Source organism: Arachis hypogaea, chromosome 4, assembly GCF_003086295.3.
Source record: "Arachis hypogaea cultivar Tifrunner chromosome 4, arahy.Tifrunner.gnm2.J5K5, whole genome shotgun sequence".
Lineage (NCBI taxonomy): Eukaryota > Viridiplantae > Streptophyta > Magnoliopsida > Fabales > Fabaceae > Arachis > Arachis hypogaea.
Genome location: NC_092039.1, coordinates 25,743,286 through 25,762,650, shown reverse-complemented (window position 1 = coordinate 25,762,650; position 19,365 = coordinate 25,743,286). Strand labels below are relative to the sequence as shown.

Genomic DNA, 19,365 nt, shown 5'->3' with positions numbered 1-19,365 from the left:
GATGTAGAGTGAATGTGAATATGAGTGTGTATTTGTGGAGTGAACGGTTTTTGAGAGAGATTGATTCTTCCACTCTTTCTTGATGTAGTTTTCTTTTTCATTATGGGGAGAGAGATAATGAGAGTGGAAGAAGAAAGGTTGGCCGAAGGTGGAGAGTGGAGGGAGGTTAAGGAAGCAATAAATGTTGATTTGAGAGAGATGATGGGGGTGGTTAATAGTCATTATGCACGGTTATTAACCAAAGTGGTTTCCCAAAAATTTGAAAGAAAAGTTCCTTGAATCAAGGGATTAGTTGAAAAGGAAGGATTTGATTTGACATTATCCCTCTTTCAACTAGATATGATAGGACAACTTTGAGATTTGGTTTTCAAAAAAAGAATAATTAACAAAACAGTCAGAGATGGGTCAAAGGGATTTTGTGGGGCCCATTGAATTTGTTTCTGTGCAGTCTCCCCCTTAAGCATAGCTCTCCTATCATGCATTTATTTTTATCTCGTCTATTCCTGCAAGATAAAATTGAACAGAGTCAGAAATTCACAGATTTTCAACTTGATTTAAATCAATCATTCCCAAGCTTTTCCTCAACAAGCAGAATCTATCTTCACAGAGGGATTTTGTAAAAATATTAGCAAGTTGTTCTTCAGATTTTACAAATTGAATATCAATAGTACCCTTTTGCACATGTTCTCTAATAAAATGATATTTGATTTCAATGTGCTTTGTTCTTGAGTGCAGAACAGGATTCTTGGAAATATTTATTGCACTCATGTTATCACAAAATAAGGGTATGCTATTGATTTTTAATTTGTAATCTTCCAATTGAGTTTTTAACCAAATTAATTGTGAACAACAAGCAGATGCGGATATATATTCAGCTTCAGCTGTGGATAGAGCCACTGTGGCTTGTTTCTTGCTTGACCACATGTTGAGTGAGCTTCCAAGGAAGCAACACATGCCCGAGGTGCTCCTTCTGTCCACTCGATCTCCCGCATAATCTGCATCACAAAACCCTACTGCACAAAAATCATCAGATTTTGGATACCACAAGCCATAATCACATGTTCCCTTAATATATCTAATGATGCGTTTAACGGCCGATAAGTGGGATTCTTTTGGGTGAGATTGAAATCTTGAACATACACCCACACTTTGAACAATATCCGGTCTAGAGGAGGTAAGATACATTAGTGAGCCGATCATTCCCCTATACCATGTCTCATCCACATCTAGGCCATCATCATCCTTTTCAAGTTTATTGTTTGGATGCATTGGAGTTCCCATTGGTTTGGAATTTTCTAAGCCAAATTTCTTTATCAATTCTTTTACATACTTGCCTTGGTGAATAAAAGTACCACTAGGAGTTTGTTTAATTTGGAGGCCAAGAAAGAAGGTTAGCTCTCCCATTAAACTCATTTCAAACTCACTAGTCATGAGTTTTCCAAACTCTTCACACAAGGACTCGTTGGCCGATCCAAACACAATATCATCCACATAAACTTGAACAAGAAGGATGTCATCGTTAGAAACTTTAATGAACAAAGTAGTGTCGGTGGTTTCCCTTTGAAAATGATTTTCTAATAGGAAGGCACTAAGCCTTTCATACCAAGCTCTAGGAGCTTGTCTAAGGCCATAAAGAGCCTTTGAAAGTTTAAAAACATGATTAGGAGAATCTTTATGTTCAAAACCGGGGGGTTGAGCCACATACACTTCTCTATCAATAAAGCCATTAAGGAAAGCACATTTAACATCCATTTGAAACATTTTGAAACCCTTATGGGCAGCATAGGCAAGAAGCAACCTAATTGCTTCCATTCTAGCTACCGGAGTAAAAGATTCATCAAAATCAATTCCCTCTTGTTGATCGTAACCTTGGGCCACTAATCTAGCCTTGTTACAAACAACTTGTCCATTCTCACCAAGTTTATTTTTAAATACCCATTTAGTACCTGTTACCTTCTTACCATCCGGATGAGGTACTAATGTCCAAACCTCATTCTTGTTAAATTGAGCAAGCTCTTCTTGCATGGCCTTGACCCACGATGGATCTTCAAGAGCTTGTTTGACATTGTTAGGCTCCATTTGTGACAAGAGAGCAAAATTGCTGGGTTCGGTTTGCCTTTTGGTAGAGGATCTTGTGGTTATACCTTGAGAAGGATCACCAATGATGAAGTCATGAGGATACCCCCTCATGGATTTCCATTGTCTAGGCTAGGACAGGTGTTGAGCTTTGATGATCTTCTGGTGGTCTCACTGTTTCAGTTTCTCGTATCTGCTCAGGAGATAAAATGGAAGTTTCTCCTTCGATCTGACGAGACAAAACTGGGCTGACAGATTCTTCATTTTGTACAGATTTGGGATTTTCTTTATTTGTTCCATCTTCTTTACAATCTGATTCATTATCCTTTACAGTACTGGGAATTAAGTTAGAACCACAAAAAGTAACATGTATGGATTCCTCTATGGTTCTATATTCTTTGAGATAAACTCTATAGGCCTTGCTTGTGGTGGAATATCCAACAAACATTCCTTCATAGGATTTTGGATCAAATTTTCCAAGGTTTTCCTTATTGTTAAGAACAAAGCATTTGCATCCAAAAACATGAAAGTACTTAAGATTTGGAGGGATTTCTTTCCATAGCTCATAAGGAGTTTTCTTTAACCCTTTTCTAATGATTGTTCTATTCAAAATATAACATGCTGTGTTCACAGCTTCAGCCCATAAGAATTTGGGAATTTCATTCTTACATAGCATGGCCCTAGTCATTTCTTGAAGGCTTCGATTCCTTCTTTCAACCACCCCATTTTGTTGGGGAGTTCTAGGGCATGAAAAATTATGAGAAATCCCTAAGCAATCACAGAATTTTTCAAAGTCTTGATTTTCAAATTCTCTTCCGTGATCACTTCTCAAATGGGCAATTTTCAAATCCTTTTCATTTTGAATTTTCTTACAAAGGGTGGAAAAAGCATAGAATGCATCGTTCTTATGAGCAAGGAAAAGTACCCAACCAAATCTAGAGTAATCATCAACCACTACAAGACCATAGTGTTTACCTCCTAAACTTTGAGTTCTAGTAGGACCAAAAAGATCAATATGTAACATTTCTAATGGCCTTTTGGTTGAGATTCCATCTTTTGATTTAAAAGAGGATTTTACTTGCTTGCCCAATTGACATGCATCACAAGTAAGATCCTTATTAAACTTGATGTTTGGAATTCCTCTAACCAAATTCTTTTTAACTAGCTTAGAAATTTGATACATACTAGCATGTCCCAACTTTCTATGCCAAAGCCATTTTTCAGATTCAAAAGATGTAAAACATGTTACATTTTGTTCCTTTAAATCCTTAAGAGTTAATCCATACACATTGTTGCATCTCTTGGCTTCAAATAAAATATCCCCAGTTTTCTCACAAACAACCAAACAAACAAACTTCTTGAAAATAACATCAAAACCTAAATCACACAATTGACTAACACTAAGTAAGTTATGTTTCAATCCATTTACAAGAAGCACATCATTTATACAAGATGAAGAATTTTTACCAACTTTCCCAACAGCCACTATTTTTCCTTATGCATCATCTCCAAAAGTGACAAATCCTCCATCATATTCATCAAGCTTTATGAAGAAGGTTGTCTTTCCGGTCATATGCCTAGAGCATCCGCTATCCATGTACCACATATTTTCCCTTTTCTTGGACGCTAGGCATACCTACAAAATAAGCTCAAGTGACCTTAGGTATCCAAATTTTCTTGGATCCTTTCACGTTAAACCATCTCTTATGTCCCAAATCATTGTAATCAAAAACAACTTTGTAAACTTTGTCACCAATCATTCTTTCACCAAAGAAACATTGAACTGGAAAATGACCACTTCGGTTACATAATCTACAAAATCTTGGAGAAGAGATAACCATGTATTAACCAACATGCAATTACCTCTAGTCCTTTCTTGATCATCACCCTTCATCAATCTGGGCTCTCCATCCTTGGCTTGCTCTCCAAGATGGATTTCTGGCCCTTGATGCCTCATGATGATGATGACTTTATCTGCTTCAACCTCTGCCTCAACCATCACTTCGCCACTCTAGCTACTTCCTGTGGTGGTTGAGCAGAATCAAAGACAAGCCATGCTTCAAGAATCTCTTCTCTTGGCCGAATCTTCAATGTCCATTTTTGAGCATGAAAAGCTCAAGATAACCTCACCAAATCTAACCACATTTGGTAAGTATCTTAGCTACAGCTCATTTTTATTTTAGTATGTTTTCTTGCCATCATTAGCTTGATGGTCTTGATGCATGCAACTTCTTCTTTTTCTTGGTTGAAGAACATTTCTTCCATTGTTTCCTGGACAAGGACCAAAGAAAGAAGAAGAAAGAGATGAGAGAGAATTAAAGAATATGAAGAAAAGCAATGTAGAGTGGTTAAGCACATTAATTTGAGAATAGCTTGCTTTTACTTCCCTTAGAGTGGCGTGCATAGTCATAATAGCCATCAAATCAATCTTCTCTCTCTTTCTTATGTTTCCAATGTATTAATTAAATTTGAATTCCATCCAAAATGAGAATTGGAATCCGTTGGAGGCAAGCAACCAAATTCACATAGTTGGGTTTTTCATCAATGTGTCCCAATCCCATTTTTCTTTCGGACCATGCATGCTAAACACATTGGGCTTGTGACATTATTTAAGTTTCTGGCCCAATAGTAACATTTGCTTTCCTGATGAAATTTGGAACATGCACAAAGCAAATGGTACGCATGTGACACACTTGGGCTTAGAGCAATCAAAATCATTTGGGCCCAAGTAACATCAAATCAGCCATATTCATCATATATTATCAAAACCAAAGGCTGAATGTATTTTGGGCTTGCACCAGAAAATTGTTTTCGGCCCAATATTAAACCTGCACAACAAAATTATTAATTAACATATGAGTAATGAAGATTGAATTAATAATTTTGCAATTAAATATTTTAATAATGTTTGTTTATCACAAATATTAATTTGGAGTTTTCCAAACTCATCAAGTTATATATTCTTGTTCTTTTTGGATTCCAAGTCACTAAAAACGTGAGAACTTTCTTTCAATTAGATGTGCAGTTTTCTTTTCCCCATAGTATCTGTTGATCTAGTTTTAAAACTTTAATTAAAATAAAACAGGAAACTTTAGTTGTGCATGGAGCTTAGCCAATTAATTTAGTAAAAAGGAAGCCTTTGGATGAACAGGGCCAGGGAGAGTAAGGAAAATTTGGTATATTTAATTTTATTTATTGAATTTTTATATAATTTTAGTGTATATTTAATTAAATCAGTTTAACTAAAGTTCAACTCCAGTTGGACTATTGAACTATTGAATTGGTCACTTGACTGGTTCAATAACCGGTCCGATTCTCACGACCTTGATTATTAGAAACTCGTGCTGTCATAACAAATAATATAGCATATTTAAAAATGATTATGCATTGCATTATAACGGTGCTATATATAAATTGATAATAGTAATACCTCTTTATTTCAAAAGAAATACTATTCCAATTTCCAAACACATTACATTACACACATAGGGGTAAAAGAGAAGGATGATATAATTTAGGGTTTACACTTCTTGTGTGCAAGTAATACTAGTTCCTCGTGAGTTCTGATCTACAATTTAAGCAAGCTTACCATGTCTCAAATTGAGTCTTAGTGTCTTGTAATCATCATAATAAGTCAAAAACAGGTAATCAGGAAATTGAAACTCACTACTTAGCAGATATATCCATTAGGAAATTCAAATTCATTACATAGCATAAGGTTTCATATTTCTAGGTAATCTTGGGTTTGCGTAGCCTAAAAAGAGAACTACAAATGTAGGTAGAATACACAATGTCAGACCACAGAGGAAACTGAAGACATACAAATAAGGGTATTGGTACAAATGTTAGTACAGAAATGAAGATAGGTATCCACTTCAAACCCTGGAAACATGTCACAAAGTAAGCACTGCTGAATGTTATTATCATGCTTATGATAGAGATGAACAGTGTCACTAATCCGGATATGAGCTTCATGGGCAGTGAGCAGAGAAAGTCATATTCAGCATACCGCGAGATGAGGATGGACAAGAATATAAGTATTGAGGCTGAGGATGAGATCAATGCGGTGGCATCCGATATTGCAAATACCAAGAAAGATGGTTTCTTCAGATACTTTGGACTTCCTATATTGTCAATGTTGCCACCTGGCAAGGTGAAGGCAGCAGAAAAGACTCCGGTGGCAATGAGAGTTGAGACAACCATGCAAGATTCTGCTGTTCTCTTCATCCATGACTCTCCCTGTTTCAGCAATTCTTCGTGCTCCATGGTGAACAGCTTTCGGGGACTAAAGCCTGCATTATTTCTCATTTCAAGGTACATTGGCGGCGTTATCTTTTTCACCTCCTGCCACATCAAGAGCAGTTAAATTCTTTTACAGAAGCTAAACTACTTGTTTATTAATCAATAGGGAACCATAACTATACCATTACGCCAAGTATAAATTTGACACTTAATACTTTTCAAACACATTACCATGTTCAAAGATAAATGTATAATTCATCACTTTCATGGGATTTATACTTAAGGAATAAAAGCTGTTACATATCCTATACATTATATAAGTATATAATAATTTAAAAATATACTTGCTTCATAAAAATAAGTATGCAGGATTAATTGGTCCTAGTTAGGAATTGGCATGTTAAGGTTTAGCCTGTGTCCAGGAAAGGAAACAGAACTGCTGATGCTTTAATTATTTATTTTTCTGTCACATGTATTTAATTATTATATATTACTAATAATAAATAATATAACCACATAACAGTCTTTTTACATTACCTAGTAAAGAAAAATTTATAAATTTGTTAACTAATGACCAAATAATTTTTATCCCGTTACTTTTTCATATTTACTTTGGAGTCTTTCTATTTTTATGTGTACGCATTTAGATTATCTATCAGATTTTTTTTTTTCCGAATAATGATTTATTAAATAAAAAGTTATTTAATGGTGTAACAATTACTTAAAATAACAGAGATGCCATTTGAGCCTAACTCATATATACGTGTGTTTGCGTGCACACTATCTCTCAAATGTAAGTCATGTTAATAATTTCACTATAAATTTCACCTATAAAGTAAAACATGGGAGAAGACAGTCGGAGGGATACCTCAAACCATGACAATTCAAGCATCATTTGTAAAGCAGCTCCAGAAACAATGTTAAGTCTATCTGGTGGTGCTAATTTTGCAGCACAATGCAACAAATTGTTCCCTTTGTCATCAAGGAAAGTGACTATGATATCTTTGATTGAGCCAACTTCATGTATAAGATTGAAGATGCTTGCATGACGATGCAAAACAGCTGTGTGAATTATACTTCGACCCGTTGTGTCCAATTCCCATATCAAATCAGGGTAAGTGCTCAAGAGCACAGATAGAAACTCAAAGTTTCCCACTTCTGCAGCAATAAATATTGCTTGAGAAGGTTCTGTTATGGTTTCTATGAAGATTTCATCTTCAAGGGTGAGAAATATTTGCCACATCCGTTTTGTGAGTTTGAGAATGGAGGTGTCCTTTTTACCTGGAACAGATAATTTGACATATTAGCTATCTAATAATGACAAAAATCAAAGCTGCTTTTTCTCTCTCCCATAACGGTTAGAAAGTGATTAATTCTTAGAGAAGCAGCAGAAAATATAATGAAAGCACTCCCAATCTCAAAGTTACAAAACAAAGTTAAAACTTCAACCCACAAAACAATACAACAAAATAAATGTGCTTGTTTGGGCGTCATTATTTTATTAAAATTTTTTTTTTTATTTTTTAGCGTGTTTGGCAAATTTCTAGTAGTAAAAGTAAAAGCACTAGAAAAATAAAAAAATATCTTTTTTGAGAAGCTGTAATTTATATTTTTTTAAAAGATTTAAAAAAAAAAGGATATTTTTCATGTAATAAATAAATAAAAAAGTACTTTTATATTGTTATACCCAAACATAATTGATAGATAAAAAGATTTTTTTGCATGAGATATCCAAACATAAAATTTCTTTTACTTCTCCATAAGATCTTTTAAAGAAAGATAACTCGAAAAAAGATATTTTCTTAGAAGCTCACCCAAACAAGCTATGTACACTAAAAATTAGCCACCATAAAGAATTCATGTTTATATACAAAATATATATTGAAAATGAATTACACACTACATATATTTATACACAAATATATAGTATTTTTAATAAACTATATTGATAAATATTTCTCGTTCTTCATTTCACGAAATACAATAAGATTATTGTCAATGAAAGCTCATATGGCAATCCAACAGAGACAAACTGAGAGCCAAAACTTGATCAATTTTAGTGCCATTTGATTCTCTTTTTAAGCTAATGCCATCAAGTGAGACCAGGTTTTGTTGTTATTGTTGATTCTTTTTATAAAAAAATCCTTTTGGTTCAGTTTCTATTCTTATTTTAATTCATAAAACAAATAAAAAAACCTAATCAAGTAAGTATAAATGAACTAATAGTTAGAAATTTAAATAATTTGCATAACATTGCAAGTTAACCTTTAATGCCACCGCTTTTTCATTTTTTTTAAAAACTCAAGTTAAATATATTGGTTTTTCTTATAAATCACGTCAATGGATAATAAGAAATGCTATGTGCACACTAAAAATCAGCCACCATATATTTATGTATAAACACATGTGTTATTTAAATAATTTTCAATGTGTTTTTTATATTTCAACATATATATTTTATATAAATGGCTGATCTGCTAGCTGATTTTTTGTTTTCACATAGCATGGTTGATGGATAATTACATTGCTTAACATGAATATAGGAGATTATACTTCATTTATATATGTTAGTTTATATGGGAATATTTAGGTCACTATTGTTTATAGTTATCTAATAATTTTATTAGGATTCTTGAGCTAATTCACTATTTTTTTAGTAGTTTGTATTCTTCTAGGTTAACCAGTGCCCTTGGTGGTTTCTTTTCTTCTTTCTTTTCATTGCGGCAGTTTTGTTGTTCTAGTAATAATTGTGATCTTGATTGTCCAATTTTTTTAGTTATAGTGGATATTTTCCCGACTTCTCTATTCTACCTTGGTTCATTGATTTGCAAACTTTTTTTAAATATGGTTTCAAGTTTTATCCTCCATAAAACCGATTTTATAGTAGATGCAATCATGGGTTTAGCCTTTTTTTTTCCTACTATAAAATCGGTTTAAATCTATAACACATTTATATTAGAAAACAAATTTTAAGATTCCAAACCATTAAACTGGTTTTGGTTTGTTTAACTGGTTTATAAGTCGGTTTTTTACCAAATTGGTTAACCGCCTTTTTAAACTGGTTATAATTTATAAATTATTTTAAAAAACCGGTTATTTAAATTTGATTAAGGTCTTTTAACTGGTTAACCAGTTTTTGGTTTTGTTATGAACAGTCCTAAAAATAATCTGCATCCTGAGGTTTGGAACAGTACATCTTGAGGTTTACAGCTATAATACTTTAGTTGTACTACGGATGAAGATTATCTCTTCCATACAGTAATACATAGAATGGCTTGTTAATCTTTAATAACGTGATTAAATGATATTAGTTGAAAAAAAAATGTTTAAGAATGTTTAAGATTTGATAGATTATTAAGGTCCTTTCATATTAATTACGGTGACCTGGTTCAACAAGCATTTATACACTTCGCTTTTAGAAGGAAAAACATATTAATCCACCATTTTATTTATTATTACATACTTTGTTCTTTTAGTTCAGAGTCTTAGATTAAATCTTAAAAATAACAAAAGTAATTATTAGGTTTACATTTTCATTTTTACAGTTTTCAGTTTTTAGGATTTTGTAGAGGAAAAGAGAAAAAAATAATGAAAACAAAAAAAATCCCGTTTTCTGTTTTCATTTTTTTTTACAAAATTCTAGAAACAGGAAATGCTTAAAATTGAAACAGAAACCAAAACCAAAGCAGAAATGGAACACAAACCAAACAACATCTAAAGTACTTACCATCTTAGTCAATGACATATTTACTACACACATTTAAAAAAAAAAAGAGATCTTGTTAACATGTTAAGGATACTACAAATGAAAAGTATCAAGGTAGGTGCTAATAAAATCAAAATTCAAGATAAGTTTAGGGCTAAAAAACTAATTTTAACCAATTATTTATGTGACCCTTAGCCCCATATAGTCCCATTCTAATTAAAACAAACTTATAGTTTAAAACCGTTTAGTGGAAGTATAGTAAAAGTCAAATATCCTAATTACGCCATGCAAAGTAATGGAAAGTGAATTCCCTATTAGTTGACAAACTTTGAGGCGGATTACATATAGGCTGGAAGTGAGTCGAGCTGAGCCGAACTAGACCAAGCTCAAGCTCGGCTCGTAAAAATTGAGCTCGACTCATTAACAATGGAGCTTATTTCTTAAGCTCAAGTTCAGCTCACCGAAAGCTCACGAGCTGACTTAAATAATAGGAACATAATCTATAATTCTATATCAATAAATTATAACTTATATATTTTAAGAAATATTTAAAAAGATCAATTTTATATGTTGTTTATCTATCAATTAAATTTTTTATTTATATCCTACATCAAAATTATATATATAAAATTTTAAATAATTAAGATCGTTAATATATATAATTATATATTACTATTTCATATGTATATATATATATATATATATATATATATATATATATATATAATATTAAAAGTATAGATTAAATATATATAAGATATATGTATTAATAATTTTATATATATAGAATCGAACCAGCTCATGAGTTAATGAACTGAGCTTGAGCTAATGAGCTGAGCTTATCCAAGCTCAAACTCGACTCATTTAATTTATGAGCTCAATTCCAGGCTCAAGCTTGGCTCACCAGCTCACGAGTTTAACTTATCGAATTATTAACGAGTCGAGCTCGAGCTGGCTCATGAGCTGGGTTGACTCCCTTCCAACCTTAATTACACATTGTTAAATAATAAAATGACATTTCATAGCAATATGTCGAGAAATTCTTAGATCCTTAATAGAGGAACGATTTTCTTCCTCCATATGGATCTTATACTATTAAATAACATTGAAAAATTAAAAAGATATACTCCATGGAGTAAGCTAGAATTTCTCAGATGCTATTATAGAGGCTACTGAAATGTAATTTTATTATTAAATAGAACACAACTCATCTGAATGTTCTATTAGCGTACAGGAGTTTCAAATATCAATAGATTTATGTTGGTAACAATCGAAGAGATAATCCAAAGTAAGGAATTCTTCATTGTGATAATGTTGGGAACTTACAGAAATGCATGAAGCCTTTTCCATATTGTTGACTTTGGCAACTGCAGATTGGAAGCTTCCGAGCCAGGACATGTAAACCTGTCTCACAGTCATCTCCCCTTGCAGTAGCTAGTTTGACCTCCGAAATTGGCTTGTCCTTCTGATTCAACATTTCAAGGGCTAAATCTGCAAGACGTTCCAAATTATGTAAGCTGCAAAACTCTGATAACAGCATGATCAAGGTGGGAATTGATTAACATTCGTATATTCATGTTATAGTGGATCAATGCACAGGTGAAGTGTATTTATGAAAATATTCATGGCTATGACGGATATGATCTGCAGTATGCATTTCACAAGGGGAAAAGAAATAGTAAAATAAAAACATGATGCAACTCGAAGGAAACCAATGGTTAAGAATCAAGTAGTATCCATGATATCGTAACTTCAAGCCTTATTACTATCAAAGTAACCATAAATTATAAATAAATAAATAAATAATCTCTAAATTATTATGGATTTTTGTCATTAAGCAATTAAGGGCTAAATCTTCAAATAAGCTTTTTGTTCTGTGTTTCCATGTCATAAAATTAAGAGCTTTAAAAGCTAAAAAGGGAAAACTTTCATGCAGATTTAGTCCTTCATTTTTTTCCTCCTCCTATTTTTTAAAAATTCAATAAGGTTGGCGATTTTCACATTTAATTATCTCACATCCCTTCATTTTCCTCCTGTTCTATATCTAAAGACAGCCCCAAGCAATATGCTAGTAATTGAGATCAGGTATGCCTACCAAAGAGTCCCGAATTTATACAAATGAAGAACAGGGAAATCCAATCCTCTTCTTGCAGGATTCCTTTCGTTTGAGGGAATAGGTACCATGCCATCTCACTCCTTCCTTGCATAGCAGCAAGGTGAAGAGGAGTCATTCCACTTCTAACCCTAATTTGTGGCAACAAATCGTTTTTTCTCCTCATTATCTCAGCAATCTGCACATTCCCAACTGCTGCAGCAAAGCAAAAGGCAGTGTTGCCTTTATTGTCCTGCAATTCAAGATCACCAGGTTGCATTAGTTGCACCAGCTCCTTCGCAATGTGGACGTGGTTTGCTCCCACTGCAACATGGAGGGGTGTTGCCCACCCTTTTGTTATGGCAGCAGTCAGTAGCAATTCATCATGTTCTAGGATCTTCTTTGCTTCTTTCCAGTCACCTTTCAGTGCTGCTTTGTGAAGTGGAACACAATGGGTGAGGTATCTATCTCTATCTTTTCCTGCAGCAAGTTTGAGTATGGAAATCATTTGAGTGTCTAAGCATTTAACCTGATGCGAAGCTATAGTATTCGAAATAGATATTGCTATCTATACATCCATACAAGGGATGCACTCACTGTTAGGACAGCAGTGCAGAGTAACCGCCTAATCAGGGATACCCTTGGCACGTTGCATTCAATAGATCTCATTAGTATGCAATTTACAATTTGTATATATGACAGTGTTCTTTTTGTGTAATGCTTACAAGACAGTCAAACAATGTAACAACAATAGCAATTAGTTCCGTAAGTGATAAGTACATTGGTCAGATTTAAAGATGTTGCAGCGACAGCTTACCTAAGTACACTAGGTTTGGATACCTAAATTGAGCAGAGATAGCCTGATGAAGAATTGTGTCAACACAAGCTGAGTCTACTTCAGCCATTTCTCTGCAAAGAAAGCACATATCAGACCAATTTCAGTAATTAGTCAAGTACCTTAATATATATGAGATGAAAATCTTCTCAATTCTTTTTTTTTTCTTTTTATCCTTTATGGGGGGTCTTATATGCTACTTTCGCCTTGTTAGCTTATATATAGATCAGAGGTGCATGAAAAAACTATTCCTTTTTCTTCGGGATACTCATTTTCAGGGACTATGATATCAATAATAATTCAAAATTAAATTATGTTATTTCATTGAAAACAAATTATAGCTTAAATTAAAATTGAATTTTGAAAGAAAGTATTCATGCATAAGTATATAACATTTAAATTTAGTATAATATTTTGGTTGTAAAAACGGTCTTATATTATGGAAATTATAAATACTACCTTAGGGAAGCATTTTGATAGGTTTTAAAGGATAATGTAACGAACTAAAGTGGTTGCTTAACACCATGAGAGCCTTATTCAATAAACAGAGTCACTAGTGCCTAGAGTCTAGGATAAGTTACACATTGTGGTAATGAAGCTGATTGATGTTCTTCCACTCCTCACATATTAAGAAAATGAAGCACACTAGAAGTACCATTTTTGTAGACTATCCATATTTCGTGAGACCCTCATACACCAAATGACGATTTTTTTAACACAACAACCGCCATGACTTCCACCAGTCCTTCATCTATTCTAATGTAGTAATGTAACATAAAAAAACTCTCAAACAAGAACATCAATAATATAATATCTATCTGCAAGAAAGCATGGTCCCACTGCAGGATGCACAGGAGAACAGAGTAGTACTCACGGATATGGATCTTCAGAATTGACTGAGCTATTCTCAGTTTTATTTCTTCATTTATCTGAAATACTTTGAAATTTCCTGATGTTACGGCTCCACGGCCGAAGCGTACAGATGTTTAGATCAAAGATATTTCCAGATCATGAACAAACCTATATAACTTTGGCAGAAGAAGAAATTCTTTCAAGATGTGTGAAGGAAAGCGTTCTAATTAACCATTAACTACTAAAAAGAGCTCAGATCTTTGGTCAATCTAACGAGATTCTTCGCAGCAAGAAAGACGGGGGGGAGGGGGGGCGCCTATAGAAGAAGAACAAAGATGGAAAAAGAAAAAGCAAAAGTTACAAGATAATGTTATTATTACCTCTCACGAGATTCAGGAAATTTCTTTGTTTCCATTGTTGGAGCTGCAGCGTTTATTGATTGATTTTCCATTCGGATTGCAGCACCCAAGTGCACGATGGTACAGGCAGAAGCCCTGGTGGTGGTGATGATTTTGTCAAGGGAACTACAAGGGAACTACGATGAATAAATTTTGTCAAGGGAGGAAGTGTAAGTCTTGGGCTAAACGGGGAATGAAGAAAACAGCATAATCAGAAGTCAACTGGGTTTTTTTTTTTCAAACTCAACATTTGAAATAAAAATAATTAAATTGGTTTAGATGGAATTGAATTTTAAAAATTTTTGGAGGTTAGTAATTTTTAATATTTTTTGTTATTATTTAATTAATATAAATATTAAATTATTATTTTATTAATTTATGTGTGTAAATTTAAAAAAAAATATATAAATATAAATTATATTGATTTATGGATATAAAATATATTAATTTATGTGTATAAAATTCTAATAAATATAGGTATAATTATATATTTTTATATATAAATATTTGTAAATATAAGTATAAATTATTACTGGTTAAGTATTGATTAACAATGATAATATTTATTAGTTATGTAGTATTGTTTTTTTTTAATTCAATTTCATTGTTTTCATAGATTCGAATTGAAATTTTATTCTATTAGAATTTCACGTAAAATTTAAAATATCTAAAATATTTTTATAATTTAATTATTTTTTTTAATTTTTTTTTCATCCAATGCCTCCTATTTTTCACCACCTTCATTTCCTTTCCTTTTCTTCAATTTATTTAATATAATATATATCCTTTTTTTAAGATTTACTATGTAGATCTAAAATAATATCGACACATATAGATTTAATGTGTTTAACTTAGATTAATGATACTAAACGTTTGTTAATACAAAATATTTCAAGTGAAATTATATCAATCATGATATTAGTAAAAAATAACATAATTTTATTTTATTTTAATAGAATGAATTAGTTGTTATAATTTACTTTTAATAACTAATTTTTTCTTTACTTGCTATATATATATATATATATATATATATATATATATATATATATATATATATATATATATCATTATACCACTCAACAAATTAGTTGTTGACAATTCATGTTTGTTTTTTGTTGTTGATTTGTTGTTGTAATTAACAATAAATAATTATTTAATTTTTTTAATTAATAATAATATTTTTAAATTTAATATTTTTAAATTAATCTAATTTTTTTAAAAGAAAAAAATTAGTTAAAAAAATTAATTAAAAAATACAATTTTTTATTTTATATATTTTAATAAATAAATAAATATATTTATTATTTAAATATAATATTATAATAATAAAATTAAAATTATTTTTAATACAATTTTAATTTATATAATAAATATTTTAAATACTGAAATTTAATTCGATTTTATTATTTTACTAATTTATTTTAAGCACTAAAATTTAATTTAATTTTATCTAAAATTTAATTTAATAAAATACCACCCCCAACCTTTCAAAGGGTTGAAAGTAAAGTCAAAGACAACAAGTCTGCAACTACAAGTCTTGCAACTAAAGTCTTCGAAGTTGCAACTACAAGTCTGCAAGTAACACTGCAGGTTTTTTTTTTTTTTTTCTTTTGGTGACCTTCCGATTTTTATTTTGTAATACGTTTCACACTTTTCATTAAGCAGCTGCTTGAAGCCTTCAAGTCTTCAACGCTCCCCACAAATTCAACAAAATATGGTCCCACAAAAAATATAGCCGAACTGGCAAAAGCATATTTTGCTGGCTGTAAGTATCTCATTTTTTATCGGGTAATGCTTCTAATAGGTTCCGACGTGAAATTATATTGTATAATTAAATAATATATTTGATATTAAATTAATAATAAATTATTATATTTTTTTATAAAAAAATTTTAGAAGCTAATAATTTTTAATATTTTTAATTAGAGAAAATATAGAAAGACAATGACTTTTAGTATATAATTTGTACAATAGAGATAAAATAAAAAAATTAAATTATAATTAATAATCAAATTTTTTTTATTAATTTTCAAATTTTAAAAAACTAAAATTAGCAATTAAACGTTTCAATATGTATAGTTACTCAACATCTCGTCAAAACCTTCTACCCATCGGTGCCCAACATTAATGTCGCAGCAACTCCAAGCCGACCGTTCTGTTGCCACCGCGTGGTTCTGACCGACCAAAACCGCACCTGGTCTTTCCGTTAATGTATCGGATCCCTTGGCAGGCCCTTCCTTTCTTCTTCGTCGCCGCGGCCACGTCTGGTTATCGCGCAATCGGTAACATTCAACGCTGCACCCCCTGGATCCCGCTACAGCCGCAACCGGTCACCGCTAAATCCCTGTTGGCACACTGTGGTAGCAAATCCGAGAATAGGAAGCCCCTCTCTTCTCCTCACGCAAGCACGATGAGCGAAGAAAATTCTGCTACACTATCATCAATAATCATTGATGATTATATTCCTTCAAATGATAATTGTGCTTTACAATTCCCACAAGAGACCAATCAGGTACAAAAGTGAAAGTCTTTTTTTATGTGGATGTTCATTACAGTAAGTCGGCGGATGGTTATTTTTATGCTTAATGCGGATGATTATTTACATAAGTACAATTAAAATAATCTGAATGTTCAATGCAGTAGATAACTCCGCCTATGTTACACTTGCGGTACATAGTCGGTCCCAAGCCTGGATAAAGGAGGAGGGTGGTGTTAGGTCTTCGGCAACCAACATAAAAATATAGCTGAACCCCTATGACATGAATCAAAGACATTATTGCGCTAAAGCTAGGTCGTTGCCTAGAAGCAACGCGCCGTATGGGTTGAGTACAGTGTCAAATTCAGAGTCGCTGCATCGGTGCCCGGATGTAGTGTTAAATGAGCAATGGTTCTCGTGTTTTCGTGAATGGACAAGGGTAAATAAGCTAGTTCACAAAGTAAAAAGTAAAGGTCGAAGCAACAGAAGGTTGAGATTTGGGACATGGAATATAGGCACTCTAACAGGAAAGTCCATGGAGGTGGTGGACACCATGACAAGGAGGAAGATTAACATTATGTGCCTACAAGAAACGAAATGGGTTGGTGCAAAGGCTAGGGAGTTGGATACTTCTGGTTTCAAACTTTGGTATACAGGAAAAGTGAAAAATAGGAATGGGGTTGGAATAATTGTGGATAAGCAATGGAAGAAGGACGTAGTGGATGTCAAGAGGGTGGGAGATCGGATCATCTCTATCAAACTTGTGGTGGAGGGAGGTGCTTTCCATGTGATTAGCGCCTATGCACTGCAAGTGGGTTCGGACGAACAACACAAGATAAGGTTTTGGGAGGATCTAGAGAGTTTGGTTCAAGGCATACCTTTGGGAGATAAGATTTTCTTAGGAGGAGATTAAAATGGCCATGTTGGGAGAGAAGTGACTGGATATGGGAGTATTCACAGAGGCCATGGTTTCGGGGTGATCAATGTCGAGGGTAAAACTATTTTGGACTTTTTCTCAACCTTTGATCTTCTCATCGCAAATACATGTTTTAAAAAGAGAGACGAACATTTTATAACCTATAAGAGTGGCATGACAAGCTCTTAAATCGACTTCTTCTTGTTGAGGAGAGTCGACCAGAAATTTTGCATTAACTGTAAAATTATCCTGGGAGAGAGTTTGACAACACAACATAGGGTGCTCGTCATGGATTTTCGCGTTGAGCAAAAGTTGAGGAAAAGACATCATACGAAGAACCCAAGGACGAGGTGGTGGCGGATGAAAGGTGAGGAACAAATGAAGATTCCTAAGACGGGTAGGAGAAGAGGCAAAGTGGGATGGGAATGGAAGCGCGGAAGAGATGTGGAGGGAGATGGCAAAAGTTATTAGAAGAACAGCAAAAGAAAGTTTTGGTGAATCTAAAGGAATAGGACCAAGAGAGAAGGAGTCCTGGTGGTGGAATGCGAGTATACAAGAAAAGATAAAGATAAAAAGGGAATGCTTTAAAGAGTGGTCTTTATGCCGCAATGCAGATAACTGGGAAAAATATAAGGCGGCTAAGAAAGAGACAAAAGTGGATGTAAGTGAAGCAAGAACAAGAGCATATGAGGGTCTCTACTAGTCTTTGGGCACGAAAGAAGGAGAAAAAGGTATATATAGAATTGCAAAGAGCCGGAAAAGAAGAACGAGAGATTTGGATCAGGTTAAGTGCATAAAGGATAAGGATGGAGAGGTGTTGGCTCAAGAGGAGAAGATTAATGAAAGGTGGAAGAGCTACTTCTACAAGTTATTTAATGAGGGACAGAAGACTCTTCCGAGCCTTGGTCGATTATGCACAAGGGAAAAAGATCAAAACTTTGACTACTATCGAAGGATTCGAGACTTCGAGGTAAAAGAGGCTCTAAAGCAGATGAAAAATGGCAGGACAATAGGACCTGATAATATCCCGATTGAGGTTTGGAAGGGTCTTGGAGAAAAAGGCATCAACTGGTTAACTAAGCTTTTTAATGAGATTTTAAGGTCAAAGAAGATGCCTGATGAGTGGAAAAAGAGCACATTGGTACCTATCTACAAGAATAAGGGGGATATACAAAGCTGCGAAAACTATAGAGGGATTAAGCTTATGAGTCATACTATGAAGTTATGGGAAAGGGTGATAGAACGGAGGTTAAGAAAAGAGACACAAGTAACAGAGAACCAATTTGGATTTATGCCAGGAAGATCTACCACTGAAGCGATATACCTATTAAGAAGGATGATGGAGAGGTATCGTAATAATAAAAGGGATCTACATATGGTGTTTATTGATTTGGAAAAAGCGTATGATAGGGTACCAAGGGAGGTCTTATGGAAGGTTTTAGAAAAGAGGAGAGTAAGAATCGCATATATTCTGGCAATTAAAGACATGTATGATGGGGCCAGAACTAGTGTAAAGACTCAAGGTGGTGTGACAGAGGAATTCCCTATTAGTATAAGATTACACCAGGGATTATCCTTAAGTCCATACCTTTTCACATTAGTCTTGGAAGTACTCACAGAGCACATCCAAGATCCTGTGCCATGGTGCATGCTTTTTGCCGATGATATCGTCCTTACGAGAGAGTCAAGGGAAGACCTAAATAAGAAGTTGGAGTTATGGAGAGAAGCTTTAGAAGTGTATGGTCTGCGCATAAGCCGTAGCAAGACGG

The 19,365-nt window shown here is 33.4% G+C and overlaps 1 protein-coding gene across 1 annotated transcript; it reads right to left on the bottom strand.

Moving 5' to 3' along the window:
* Positions 1 to 5,732: 5,732 nt before the first annotated feature.
* LOC112796546 (uncharacterized) lies at positions 5,733 to 14,449 on the bottom strand. The gene is made up of 6 exons (XM_025839037.3): positions 14,184 to 14,449; positions 12,934 to 13,025; positions 12,120 to 12,596; positions 11,351 to 11,515; positions 7,187 to 7,599; positions 5,733 to 6,420 (listed from the first exon to the last, which is right to left on the bottom strand). Exons 1-6 carry the CDS (start codon positions 14,252 to 14,254, stop codon positions 5,806 to 5,808), a joined length of 1,833 nt encoding a protein of 610 aa, XP_025694822.1. The 5' UTR covers positions 14,255 to 14,449; the 3' UTR covers positions 5,733 to 5,805.
* Between the last annotated feature and the right edge of the window lie 4,916 nt (positions 14,450 to 19,365).